Source organism: Staurois parvus, unplaced genomic scaffold, assembly GCF_062004578.1.
Source record: "Staurois parvus isolate SC_StPar_1 unplaced genomic scaffold, SC_StPar_1.0 ptg000132l, whole genome shotgun sequence".
Classification (NCBI taxonomy): Eukaryota; Metazoa; Chordata; class Amphibia; order Anura; family Ranidae; genus Staurois; species Staurois parvus.
The window spans coordinates 3,265,780-3,279,046 of NW_028317928.1; the positions used below are offsets into that span (position 1 = coordinate 3,265,780).

Below are 13,267 nucleotides of genomic sequence, written 5' to 3' on the forward strand. Positions count from 1 at the left end.
GGGATGTATGACATCATTTGCCTTGGCATTGAAATCAGAAAGTAACTGAAGAAATGTGAAAAAACAGTTTGAAACAAGTAAATATGATATACTTTCCTATCTATTTAATAATTCTAGCAGCACAAGGATTCAAAATAGTCCATGTTGACTGAGAAAGTGAAGTTCCACTTTAATCCCCGCATAGGACGAAACGCGTTGGAGGGGGTTCTCCGATGGGTGGAGGGGGTTCTCTGACGGGTGGAGGACATGAGCTGAAACCATTTTTACCTACTTTTTGTTTACACGTTAATCGCTGTATGCCAAGACGGGCACCATTTTTTTGCCTAGGAACACCCGCTCCCCCAAATCAACAATTGCTAATGAAGTTCCCTAGGTGATATGTGGAGCGGCAGGGCGTTGTATAGTGTCTAGAAGAGAGTTCACTTGACCATGAGGCTTTTGGAGAGCTGACCAGGATATGAAAGGACAGCATTCGTTACCATGTGTGCTGATTAAGCGACAAACCCATTTTGCCCAGCGAGAGAAGCACAGGGTAACTATTTGAACATTCTAATAACTGATATATATGGACATTTTTTTTTAGCAAGGTTTAGGTCGTTTTGATTGACTGCATATGTGTGTGTGGGCAGGTTCAGTATTTCCTCAGTAAATGTTATCTTATTCAACTCTCTGTACAACTTTATAAGTCTTTATTAGGTATAGATACTTATTTTTTACACCTTGCTCTGTGTGAAGGCCTATGATTGCTGTACAACCCGAGACAACGTAAAACAGAAAGAGAGGGTGGGAGGGATGGAGAGAAGATACATGGGCAGAGAAAGGGCAAAGAAGACACACAGACACTTATATAAAACAGACACTTTGCTGTAGATTCCCTCCTACATGTGGAAAAAAAGGATTCAATTCTGACACTTTCATACAGGAACCTCTTCTCCCTTGTGCGAATTGAGGTGGGAGTTAAGGTAGGATTTCCTCGAAAACCGTTTCCCGCATTCAGAACATGAAAACGGACGATTACCCGTGTGGATTCTCTCATGTCTGACCAGGGCTGACTTATGCGTAAAACATTTCCCGCACTCTGAGCAAGAATACGGCTTCTCTCCCATGTGAGTTCTCTGGTGTCCAATAAGATGCGACCTGCAAGAGAAGCCTCTCCCACATTCAGGACATGAATACGGGTGGTCACCGGTGTGGACCCTCTGGTGCTGGACCAAATTCGATTTATTGGTAAAACCTCTCCCACATTCAGAGCACGAATAGGGTCTGTCACTGGTGTGGATTCTCTTGTGTCTAGCAAGATCTGGACCATCGGTGAAGCATTTCCCACACTCAGAACACAAATATGGCTTTTCCCCCGAGTGAATTCTCTGGTGTCTCACCAGAAGTCTCCTCCATGAAAAAGACTTCCCGCATTCAGAACAGGAATAAGGCTTCTCCTCCTTGTGAGTCCTCTGATGCGAAAGAAGGTAACCCTTCTGGGAAAAACTTTCCCCACAGTTAGAACAGGAAAACGGCTTCTCGGCTGTGTGCGTTTTTTCATGTGTAGAGAGGTTGGACCTGTCCGTAAAACACTTGCCGCAATGAGAACATGAATACGGCTTCTCCCCGGTGTGAACTCTCTCGTGTGTTATGAGAGAGGACTTCCAAGAGAAACACTTCCCACATTCAGAACAGGAAAATGGCTTCTCCCGTGAGTGAGTCCTCTGATGTTCAATGAGTTTGGTTCTCTCGGTAAAACATTTATTACAATCAGAGCACAGAAATAATCCACCAGGAAGACTCTTCCCATGAGTAGATGGATCAGATGAGTGATCACCAGTGTGAGCTTCTGGATGAAGCTTCTTAGAAACAGGGTTGTTTCCTGAAGAACTGGTGTCATTGTTATTTGTTTCACCATTTGAAGTGACAATGGGACATTTCCTCAAGCTAGTCCTAATGTATCGCCCATCTGGAGAAAAGGTAAAGAACAGAATTGCTTGTAATAAAAGACTACAGTTGAAAGAAACGACAAGATTTTGAGATCAAAGAGTCGATGGCTCAAGATAAATTGAACATGCTTAGCACCATACTTTAAAGCCAAACTCCAGGCACAAAAAAAAATTTTTCCATGCAGTTAGGGCTGTACCCACATTCCACAGGTCGTTTTTTGTCAAGGGCAGCCATCATGGAAGAAAAATATATTTGAAATACTGTATATTTTAAAAATATTTTCCCCAAATATATTGACATATTTGAAATGCTACAATTTTGGCCATATTCAATATATTTCAAAATATATTTCAATAAATATATATATATATATATATATATATATATACACATATATAAATACTGCATGTTGAAATGCGTTTCTGAAAAATATTTTTTAAAATATATTTCAAATATACTGTATGTCTTTAAAAATACACATCTACATTTTTGGAATGCATTTACAAATATATGTAAAAATAAATGTTAAAATGACTTTTTTATATGTTGAAAAAAATCTATTTTTTTAAAATATTTTTCATATATTTTGCAATATATAAAAAATTAATTTCAACATGCAGTATATATATACTGTATATATACAGTCATGGCCGAAATTGTTGGCACCCTTGATATTTTTCCTGAAAATCAAGTATTTCACACAAAAAAGGTATTGCATTAACACATGTTTTGCTATACACATGTTTATTCCCTTTGTATGTATTGGAACAAATATAAAACAGAGGCAGAAAAGCAAATATGACATAATGTCACACAAAACCCCAAAAATGGGCTGGACAAAAGTATTGGCACCCTTAACTTAATATTTGGTTGCACACCCTTTGGAAAACATAACTGAAATCAGTCGCTTCCTATAACCATCAATAAGCTTCTGACACCTCTCACCCGGAATTTTGGACCACTCTTCCTTTGCAAACAGCTCCAGGTCTCTCTTATTGGAAGGACACCTTTTCCCAACAGCAATTTTAAGATCTCTCCACAGGTGTTCAATGGGATTTAGATCTGGGCTCATTGCTGGCCACTTCAGAACTCTCCAGCGCTTCTTTGCCATCCATTTCTGAGTGCTTTTTGACGTATGTTTGGGGTCATTGTCCTGCTGGAAGACCCAGGATCTTGGACGCAAACCCAGCTTTCTGACACTGGGCCCTACAGTGCGACCCAAAATCCTTTGGTAATCCTCAGATTTCATGATGCCTTGCACACAGTCAAGGCACCCAGTGCCAGAGGCAGCAAAACAACCCCAAAACATCATTGAACCTCCACCATATTTTACCGTAGGTACTGTGTTTTGTTCTTTGTAGGCCTCATTCCGTTTTCGGTAAACAGTAGAATGATGTGCTTTACCGAAAAGCTCTATCTTGGTCTCATCTGTCCACAAGACGTTTTCCCAGAAGGCTTTTGGCTTACTCAAGTACATTTTGGCAAACTGTAGTCTTGCTTTTTTATGTCTCTGTGTCAGCAGTGGGGTCCTCCTGGGTCTCCTGCCATAGCGTTTCATTTCATTTAAATGTCGACGGATAGTTCGCGCTGACACTGATGCTCCCTGAGCCTGCAGGACAGCTTGAATGTCTTTGGAACATGTTTGGGGCTGCTTATCCACCATCCGGACTATTCTGCGTTGCAATCTTTCATCAATTTTCCTCATCCGTCCACGACCAGGGAGATTAGCTACAGTGCCATGGGTTGCAAACTTCTTGATAATGTTGCGCACTGTGGACAAAGGCAAATCTAGTTCTCTGGAGATGGACTTGTAACCTTGAGATTGTTGATATTTTGCCACAATTTTGGTTCTCAGGTCCTCAGACAGTTCTCGTCTCCTCTTTCTGTTGTCCATGCTTAGTGTGGCACAGACAGACACACAATGCAAAGGTTAAGTGAACGTCTCTCCTTTTTATCTGCTTTCAGGTGTGATTTCTATATTGCCCACACCTGTTACTTGCCCCAGGTGAGTTTACAGGAGCATCACATGCTTGTAACATTCTTATTTATCCGCAGTTGTGAAAGGGTGCCAATACTTTTGTCCAGCCCATTTTTGGAGGTTTGTGTGACATTATGTCGAATTTGCTTTCTTTCCTCCCTTTTTTTGTTTTGTCCCAATACACACAAAGGGAATAAACATGTGTATAGCAAAACATGTGTTAATGCAATACGTTTCGTGAGAAATACATGATTTCCTGGAGAAATATCAAGGGTGCCAACAATTTCGGCCATGACTGTATATATATAAATATATATATATACATATATACATATGTATATATACTACAGGCTACATTTTATTTTTTTTTAAGTTGGTGCCCCAGGTATTAAAAAAAACAGCTCAAGCTACAATACTTTCCTTCAACCCTGAGCTGTCTCCCACAGTATGTGCTCAATCCACTGGATTGATGGGCATCATTCAACCCACAAGAATATACCTTGGATTAGGAAGATATCCTCTTGTGTGTTGAATGATGCCCATCAACCCTGTAGATGGAGCACATAGGAAGATATCCTCTTCATTCACAGTGAACTGTGCAGATAGTGACCCTGGCAACATCAACTCATTGCAGCTCTCTCCAACAGTAAGGACTGCTCAGTCCATGGAAGAGGAAGAAGACCCTGCAGCGTCACATGACTGAAGACTTTTTGAGAAGGTAAGTATTAAAACAAAAAAAGCATTAAATACTACCAGTTGGTGGCCTCAAGAGGGGAAAGCACCAAACCAAGTGTTGGCCTTTGAAGTGGAACTAAAGTCCCACAACACAAAACTGTGAGCAGGCAGGATTTTATTGCAGAAGACACATGCACTGTCTCTTCTGCAATAAAATTCCCCTATTACATGCTCACCATCCCCTCCAGCACAGTCAACTGAGCTGCGTGAGCTTACAGTGCCAGACCAGTCTTCGAGTGGCGAGATATTTTGTAATATATAAAAAACGCATTTCAACATACAGTATATATATATATTGAATATGGCCCAAATTGTAGTATTTCAAATATATGTCAATATATTTGGGAAGAATATTTTTAAAATATATTTAATATATAATATATATATATTTCTTCCATGTGGGCATAGAGGCATGATGTTGATGTAGTGTTGGTGTGCACAGGCTGTATTGTAGCCTTTCCTTACAGGGATGTTTATGGAGAGGCACCTGTCCTAGTACCGGGAGGTATTATCTATCAGAGGAGGAGAGTCCCACCACTATTGCTGAGGAGGATCCCACGGTTTTTGGAGGAGGAAAAAGAGGCACATTGGTCCTGAGGGGCCTGGGCAGGAAGGTGAGGGGGCACCCCTGTCACTGTGGATTCACACTCAGTTTGGAGCACTTGCATGAAGATTTGTTGTGTTTCACTTATCAGGACACTTAAGGACTTATTGCTAATGTTACTGGGAGTGATCACAATACCATATTCTTATAAGGGATAAGATATATTATTAGAATAGCATATATCATAGGTTCTTTTGTAGCGCTGCACTGTTTTATGTTTTTTATTTTCTGACTGTGTTTGGTGCCTTGGCTGTGGCACTTAAGTGCTGGCTGCTTAGCATTGGTACGTTATAATAGCGCAGGGGGTACTATATATCAATCTACCTGACTGACACATGTTAAAGGGGATTTCCTGATAGGTGGAGCGCCAGCTAAAGCCATGTTGCGATCATTTGTTTTGTAATCCGCTATATTGGTGAGCAGTCCTGGGAAACATTTGTAAAGATCCCCATATGGAAGAAAAATATATTTTAATTATATTTTAAAAATACATTCTTAATATATTCTTCCCAAATATATTGACATATATTTCAAATACAAAAATTTTGGCCATATTCAATATATTACAAAAATATATTTGTAAATATATTATTAAAAATATATTCAGAACACACACTGCGATATACATCAAAGTGTAATTTGGAATGCATTTACAAGTATATTTAAAAATCTATGTTTAAATGCATTTTTTTTAGATGTTCAAAAATATCTGGAAAATATACTTTGAAAAATATATTTTTAAATATATGCCTTTAGAAAATATATTTTAATTTACATTTTTGGAATATGTTAAAATATATTCGCGTAGGCCAATATATTGTAAATATATGTTGCATGTATAATTTTTTTTTACTAAATATATTGAAAATATATTTCTCTTCCATGTGGGTCAAAGTGCCACATTCTTTGAGGCCAACAATTCTGTGCCTACACTGCAATAAAAATGACTGGCTATCCTAAAAATATAAAACATATTTCTATGATTTTTTTTGTCTTTGGATAACCCTCTAGACTGCTCACCTCCCTGATCTAAAAAATGTCCTGAACTTTATGGCTTTCTATAATATGAGCTGAGCAGAGGGCATGATGGGGATTCACAGACATTAGCTACCCATCAGGTCTGCTGCCCTTGTGTTTGACAGCAGGCAGTGGTCAGATCCTTAGCCAATGGACAACCTGCTATTGGCTACAGAATCCATCCATTGCCTGCTGTCAATTACAAGGTGGGAGCAGACCTGAGGAGGAAATAGCGTCTCAACTTAATAAGGATGGAAATCATGATTGGGCAACAATTTTTTCCCTTTGAGAGAAGTTAACATATATAAAGTAAGTAGCCAATCCAGTCATTTTCAAAATTGGCCATCTTATATCTATGGTTATTTCTGGAGATAGAACAAAGAGAATCCGAGAATCATTTCCATAATTCACATTCATTACTCACCTCGGTTGATCTCTGGAGGAATTTCCTCCTTACACGGCTCATCTTCACTCACATACGTTTCATCTGCTTCCTCTTTCACTTCAACTTTAACAACGATCAAATTTTCATCCTGTGTAACACATAACGAGATAAGGACTGAACAGAACCTCATCGTTGGGTTAGGCCAACTAAATCTGTGCATACATCAGAAGACTCTGAGGACAGGTCCTTCACCTAGAAGATAGTTGATGTGATATGCATGGACATGCAAAAGTCTACATGGCCTGTTTTTCAGACAGATGGCTGGTTTCCACACGGGGCAAGGGAAGCTTCTTCAGATTTACCATTGAAAGATAACTTTTAAATTATATAGAACAGCAATTTTGAATTAAAATTCCGTCAATAAAATGTTTTTCTGGCCAAGGTCTGTTGTGGTGGTTTATGTAAGGATATATATTATTTATAAAGGGCGTGTCCCTTTCCCTTAGATGAAATATTACAGTGCCTCCAGCCGTTAAAATACGGCAAATATTTAGTAAACCAATAATTTGGACACCTTGATAATTTGATCACCACTTATTATTATACCTTGAATTCTTTTAGCCAATATGATTTCGTACCATACACACAAAATTTGCCTTATAATAGATAAATATAAAAATTTATTTATGTACAAAAATTATATATATATTAACACAAAACACAAAAGACTGGTGATAAATGAATATTGGTACACACAATCAAAAATATATCCTACCAATGTAAGACACACTAATAATGTCTCTAACTAATTACATCAATCACAAATATAAATGATATGATATTTATTAAAATTTATTAATAATTAATAATTTCGAATATCTCAAAGGTTATATTCTTACATGCCGTGGCCATAGGCTTGCAAGAAGTAAGCCCTTGATATATGATACTCTGGTTATTAATATTCAATAAATTATGAAATATGGAAAAATTTATAATATGGCAATAAACAATTTTTTTAACAGTAACACAGTATCTGACTACATATATCTAACTATCCAATATTGTTGTAATACACTACGGTAATTTTTATGATTCTACACAACAGAGAAAGTAATGAATACAAATCAAATAAACATCTCACCACACCCGGACGTCAGACTAGGCAGCTCTCCCGTGGATTTAGCTGGCAGTGGAACGCCTTTAGACTGATATATAGGCAAGTGATAGATTCAATAGGGGAGAATGTAGGAAGTTATAAGTTTAGAGGTTTAAAGTTTTAGGAAGTTTGAAAAGATGGAAGAGTAGTTATTTCAGCAGAGATCTTCTTCAGATGTCAGGTCTTTCCATGAGGTCTTTATGAGGGTTTTTCTTCTTTTCATGAGCTTTTTTCTTTTACAGCACATGGGCTTTTTATATCCACTAGTCCATTGTTCTAAGATACCTTCCCACCAGGCTTCCTGATTGGCTAGTTGAGAAATGTGTGTACATAAGCTATTTCTCACCTGCCCGCCAGGTGGCGGTCATGTATCACAGAACAATGTGAGTATTTGAGATGACTCATACCTTGGGTGGAATCTTCAGGTAATTTCAGGAATAAAATATACGGCTCTATCCAGATATAGCAGTGATACCTATATTATTCTAAATAGGGACCATGGAATATAGGTGTATATTCGGTTATTCCTCCTTGAAGTACCATCCTGTTTGTTTCCTGATAAGACATGTAACTAATGCTAGTTTATAATACATCTTACTTCCCATCATCTCAATACTCAAGTTAGTGATATATATAGTTCCCATTGCTGAGTATTTAATGGTGTTTTAAAGTCTATGACATCTTATTTATAATCTGTTTTTGTAGTACATTTTTGTAATGATATACAGTGAACTTTTAGACTTAAATGTCCTGAATTTCACCTCTTGGTTTCAGCATCAACATTTCCTCTGTGTAGGGAAAAAAATTCTCTGTTTGCCTAGCCCTTGTATTGGACTCATGGTAAACAATTGTTAATGCTTTCACCCTTGGTGAACAATAGTAGATGGTAATAGTTTCAGAGGTTTGTTGGTTCATCACACTCTACAGGTTTTGGTTAAGCTTTCAAACAGTTGAGTTCCCGTCTCATTATTGTTGAAATGTTTACAAGTCAGAGTCCTATTTGTTTGACTTTCTGTAGGTGCATTCTTTTCACTTCCATATACAAATAGTCCTTGTTGACAGTTTAAACAATCCCATTGTCTTGGAAAAGTCTTAATTCCCTGTTCTCTTCAGTTCTTTAACTAGAATTCTTGAAGGTTCAACCAAGACAAATTAACTCTTAACATACGGTTCTGCTGAGCTGTTTGCTATATAACATTATGTCTTGATAAAAGTCATATTCTTGAGACATGATTCAAAAGCCCACAACAAAATCCCCCTTTGTTTGTGGGGTATAGGCACGCGTAGAGGGGTGTCTGTATCGAAAAACATGAGTGAGGCTTTTGGCTAGAGTGATTGTTCGTCTTCTCCGGTGAAGGGAATGAAATAATAAAAAAAAAAATTTCCGATAACAAAATGGCAGCGGTCATGCTGGTTGTTCCTCAACTTGACTCGGCGTCTTTAGATGGACACTTCCGATGACGATCCTGGTCTTGTGATGAGGCCGGCCTGGCCTGGCACATCCACCTTGGGGTCCATGGGTCCTCCGCACGACAGGTCTCTTAGACGGTCTCCTAGGCGGGTTTTTTCCTCTGGACTGGCCCTTGGTGGCCTGGGACATCAGGTTATCGTCTCCGGATCGATCTCTGGCATCTGGTCTTTCCCACAGGACATTATAGCTTCCTTCTAGGGTCTGGTCATTGACACCTCCGATCGCCGGTCTGGTCATAGTCTGGGCCTTCCTTTCTAAATTATTAAAAATGAACAGTTTGAGTAATGGATATACATAAAATTATATTACCGGATCCTGTAAGGCAAAATATGAATTATATGTTTAAAGGAAGTTTAAGAATGATCTCAATATCTCCAGATAGGAATTGGTGGGTTTAGTCTTCCAACAACTGCAATTGAGACTTCGGATGGCAAGCACGTAATTGGTTGATGTGCACCCATCTATCACTGATTTCACCGTACCGTGTCACCTGCAATTTATATGCGACCGGAGAGATTTTATCAATGATAGAGAACGGACCTTTCCAAGATGGAAGGAATTTCCGTTCCTTGATCTGGTCTCTTGCAAAGTTGTATAGATAGACTTTGTCACCAATCTCATATTCCTTCTTGGAGGTTTTGAGATCATAGTATGTCTTAGCACTAGTTGCAGCTCTTTCCAAATTTCGCTGGGCAAAGGCAAAAGCATATTGCAGATGTTTACGTAAATCCTCTATGTACTGGTGTGTGGTGGTAGCATTGATCAAATTTTGATCTGTAGTGCGATACAATAAGTGCTGGGGCAGTACCATCCGTCTACCTGTCATCAGTTCAAAAGATGACATTTTTGTAACTGTATTCGGAGTAGCCCTCAACGCCATCAGGACCAGCGGGAGCTTGACATCCCAATCTTTGCCTGTTTCCTTAACAAATTTCTTAAGGACATTAACGATGGTCTGATTGTATCGTTCTACACCACCACTAGAGGCTGGCCGATAGGCGATATGCAATTTCCTTTTAACCCCCAAAATTTTCCACAATTTGGCCATCACTTCGCTAGTGAAGTGCGATCCTCTATCAGACTCTATCCTCTGAGGTAAACCAAAACGAGAAAATACATGATTTATTAGCAATGCAGCACATGTCTCGGAGCTATTATTTGGTGCTGGTATACATTCGACATACTTGGTGAATAAACATGTAACTGTTAACATATACCGATTTCCTCGTGAAGATTTTGTTACTGGCCCAATAAAATCCATCTGAAGGTCTGACCAAGGCATACATATCCCCCTCTTCTGGAGAGGTGCTCTGTGAGTTGGCTTGGTAGGTTGAAATTGGGGACATATTAGGCAACCTTGGCAGTATTCCTTCACATCACGTAACATATGAGGCCAGTAGGCATAATCCCGCAGGATCTCATACGTGATCTTCTCTCCACGATGACCGGAAGTGGGAGCATCATGGGCATGCTGTAGCATCAAACCTCTAAATTTAAGTGGGACGACCCATTGTTGTACGCCACCCTTTGAGGTTCGTATCAACAATCCCTGGTATAAAGAAAATTGGGATTTGGATTTCATTAAGATACGTAAATCCTCCTTCCCACTACATACTTCCTTATTTATGGGATTTTGGTTGGGATCTTCTATATGACTATAAAACAAGCCAATTATTGGGTCTTCTTTTTGGGCAGTAATTAAATCCTCACTAGGAGAATCGTGACTCCATTGTAATGCATTTGGATCACCATCTGTTCTGGCCTGTTGCCTGGTGACAGCTTCAATCTGTACGGTACCTAAAAATTGATCAATGTCTAACAGTTCACCGGTGATTGCCCCTTCCTTGGCTAGAGAATCGGCCAGATCGTTCCCTTCTTTCTCGGCACCTAGAACCTTGGAGTGGCCTTTGGTCTTCTTGAAGTGCAGGGTGAGATCATTGAACCTTACCAGTTCATCGATGTGACAAAAGAGCTTACCATGTTTCACGGGTTTGTGATTACTCTTGTTCATGTTGTTTCGCTTCCACCTAGGAAAATACTCCACAAAACTATTCCTGACATAATTGGAATCGGTTATGATGGCACACTCTTTAATGTTGAACTCTATAGCCATCTCAACTGCTCTAAGAATTGCAGTAAGTTCAGCAACCTGACTGCTTTTTGGTCCAAGTTTGTATCCCACAGAAATTGGGATGACACCTTGGGTCCAAACGATTCCAATACCTGCCACTAGTTGGAGCTGTTCCCCATCCTTGTGATGAAAAGCACAACCATCCACATATACACACGGCAGCTGTTTACAGTATTCTTCATCATAAACCTTGTAGGGAGAGAACAGTTGTTCTTCCAGAAAGTCAGTGTCCGGGGCCTCCATAGCAGGCGTAGTTGCGGAACAATCATGGAGCTCGGCTAGGCCCTGGGCTACTGGACTTTCCTTGTTCTGTTTGTACCGAATTTCAAGAGGCCACCCTTGCAAAGACAAAGTCCAAGCAGTGATGCGGCTATTAGACACATTTCCTCCCTTGATACGTTCACTCTTTAAATACTGTAAAGGCTGGTGTGCCGTTTCAACAATGATTCTCTCTCCCTGAATGTAACTGCGGAAATTCTGTAATGCCCACACGGTGGACAATAGAGCTTTTTCACAGTCACTGAACTTTACTTCAACCGGGGACAAAGTTTTACTGGCATAGGCAATCACCTTACTGACATCATCACGTTTCTGGTAAAGAACAGAACTCATACTTACCTGCGTAAACCCTGTCTCTAGATAGAAATTTTTACCCCCTTCGGGATATCCGAGACACGGCGCTTGTGTGAGACGTTCCTTTAATTCCTTCATGGCGTCCTCCTGTTTCTTACCCCACGACCATTCGACATCCTTCTTCAGTAGGTGAAGCAGTGGCTTGCTTATCTCGGCGTAATTATCAATAAACTTACGCGAGTAGTTTACCATACCTAGGAAGGATCTCAATTCTTTAAGGTTAATAGGGACTTTACAATTCAGAACCGCCTCAACTTTCTTCTTTTGTGGGTTCAAACCTTCAGCAGTAACTTCATGGCCTAGGAAGTTTACCTTCGTGCGACACCACTGGGCTTTTTGTAAGGACAGTTTTACTCCTGCTGCTTTTAATTGGCCCAGGACATGCCGAAGTTCTGTAATGTGTTTGGCCATATCAGTACTTTTGATCAGGATATCGTCCACATATGCCAACGTCCCCCTTTCGAAGGCGTCTGGCATGGCCTTGTGCATGAACACAGCAAATTCATGTCCGGAATTTATGAATCCGAAAGGCATTCGTACCCAACAATATTGTCGATTCCCAAAACTGAAGGCCAGTTTGTATTGGTCTTCCTCACTCACCTTTATGGTCCAATACCCCTGTGCACAATCCAAAGCTGTGAAAACTTGGGATCCTTGGAGCTGGGCGAGACACTGGTCTATGTATGGGACAGGCCATCCTGACATGTACACACGTTTGTTTAGCTGACGGAGATCAGCGCACAAACGCCATTGTCCATTGGGTTTTAAGATACCCAGGATCGGGTGGTTGTAGGAGCTGTGGATGGGCCTAATTATACCCCTTTCATGTAACTTCCTGATAATCTCAGCTAGAGATTCATAGGAAGCTAATGGTAACCTATACTGTCTTACGAATACTGGTGGGGCATCTGGATCTGTTTGGATCCTAGCGATGTGTAGGTCAGTAGTCCCACAATCGTAAGAATCCTTGGCAAAGATCTCTTGGAATTCAAGGAGAAGCTCTCGGAGCAATTGTCGGTCGAGATCACTGGCACACGCGTCGGCGAGGGCCACCATCTCTTCCACTAACTCCTTGAATCCAGGAAAGCTTTCCGGCTGACCTATCTCATATGCCTCTTCAAGTTTCGTGGTGAGGTCATGGGGTATGTGATGTGTGTGTGTGTTCTCCTGCCATCCAGGTTCTTTGGGGTACTCTTGTTCTTTGATTGGGTGATCAAAGACAATTGAT

General features: G+C 40.0%; 1 protein-coding gene across 1 annotated transcript in view; it reads right to left on the reverse strand.

Annotated features, from left to right (window-relative positions):
* The window catches only part of LOC149466172 (uncharacterized), a 57,331-nt gene that overhangs the window by 25,230 nt on the left and 18,834 nt on the right, over positions 1–13,267 (reverse strand). Inside the window, exons 7-8 of the mRNA XM_089672892.1 lie at positions 6,688–6,796; positions 927–1,948 (exon numbers count right to left, since the gene is read on the reverse strand). Of these exons, the coding sequence (XP_089529018.1) occupies positions 927–1,948; positions 6,688–6,796 (1,131 nt within the window). The remainder of the gene's footprint in view (positions 1–926; positions 1,949–6,687; positions 6,797–13,267) is intronic.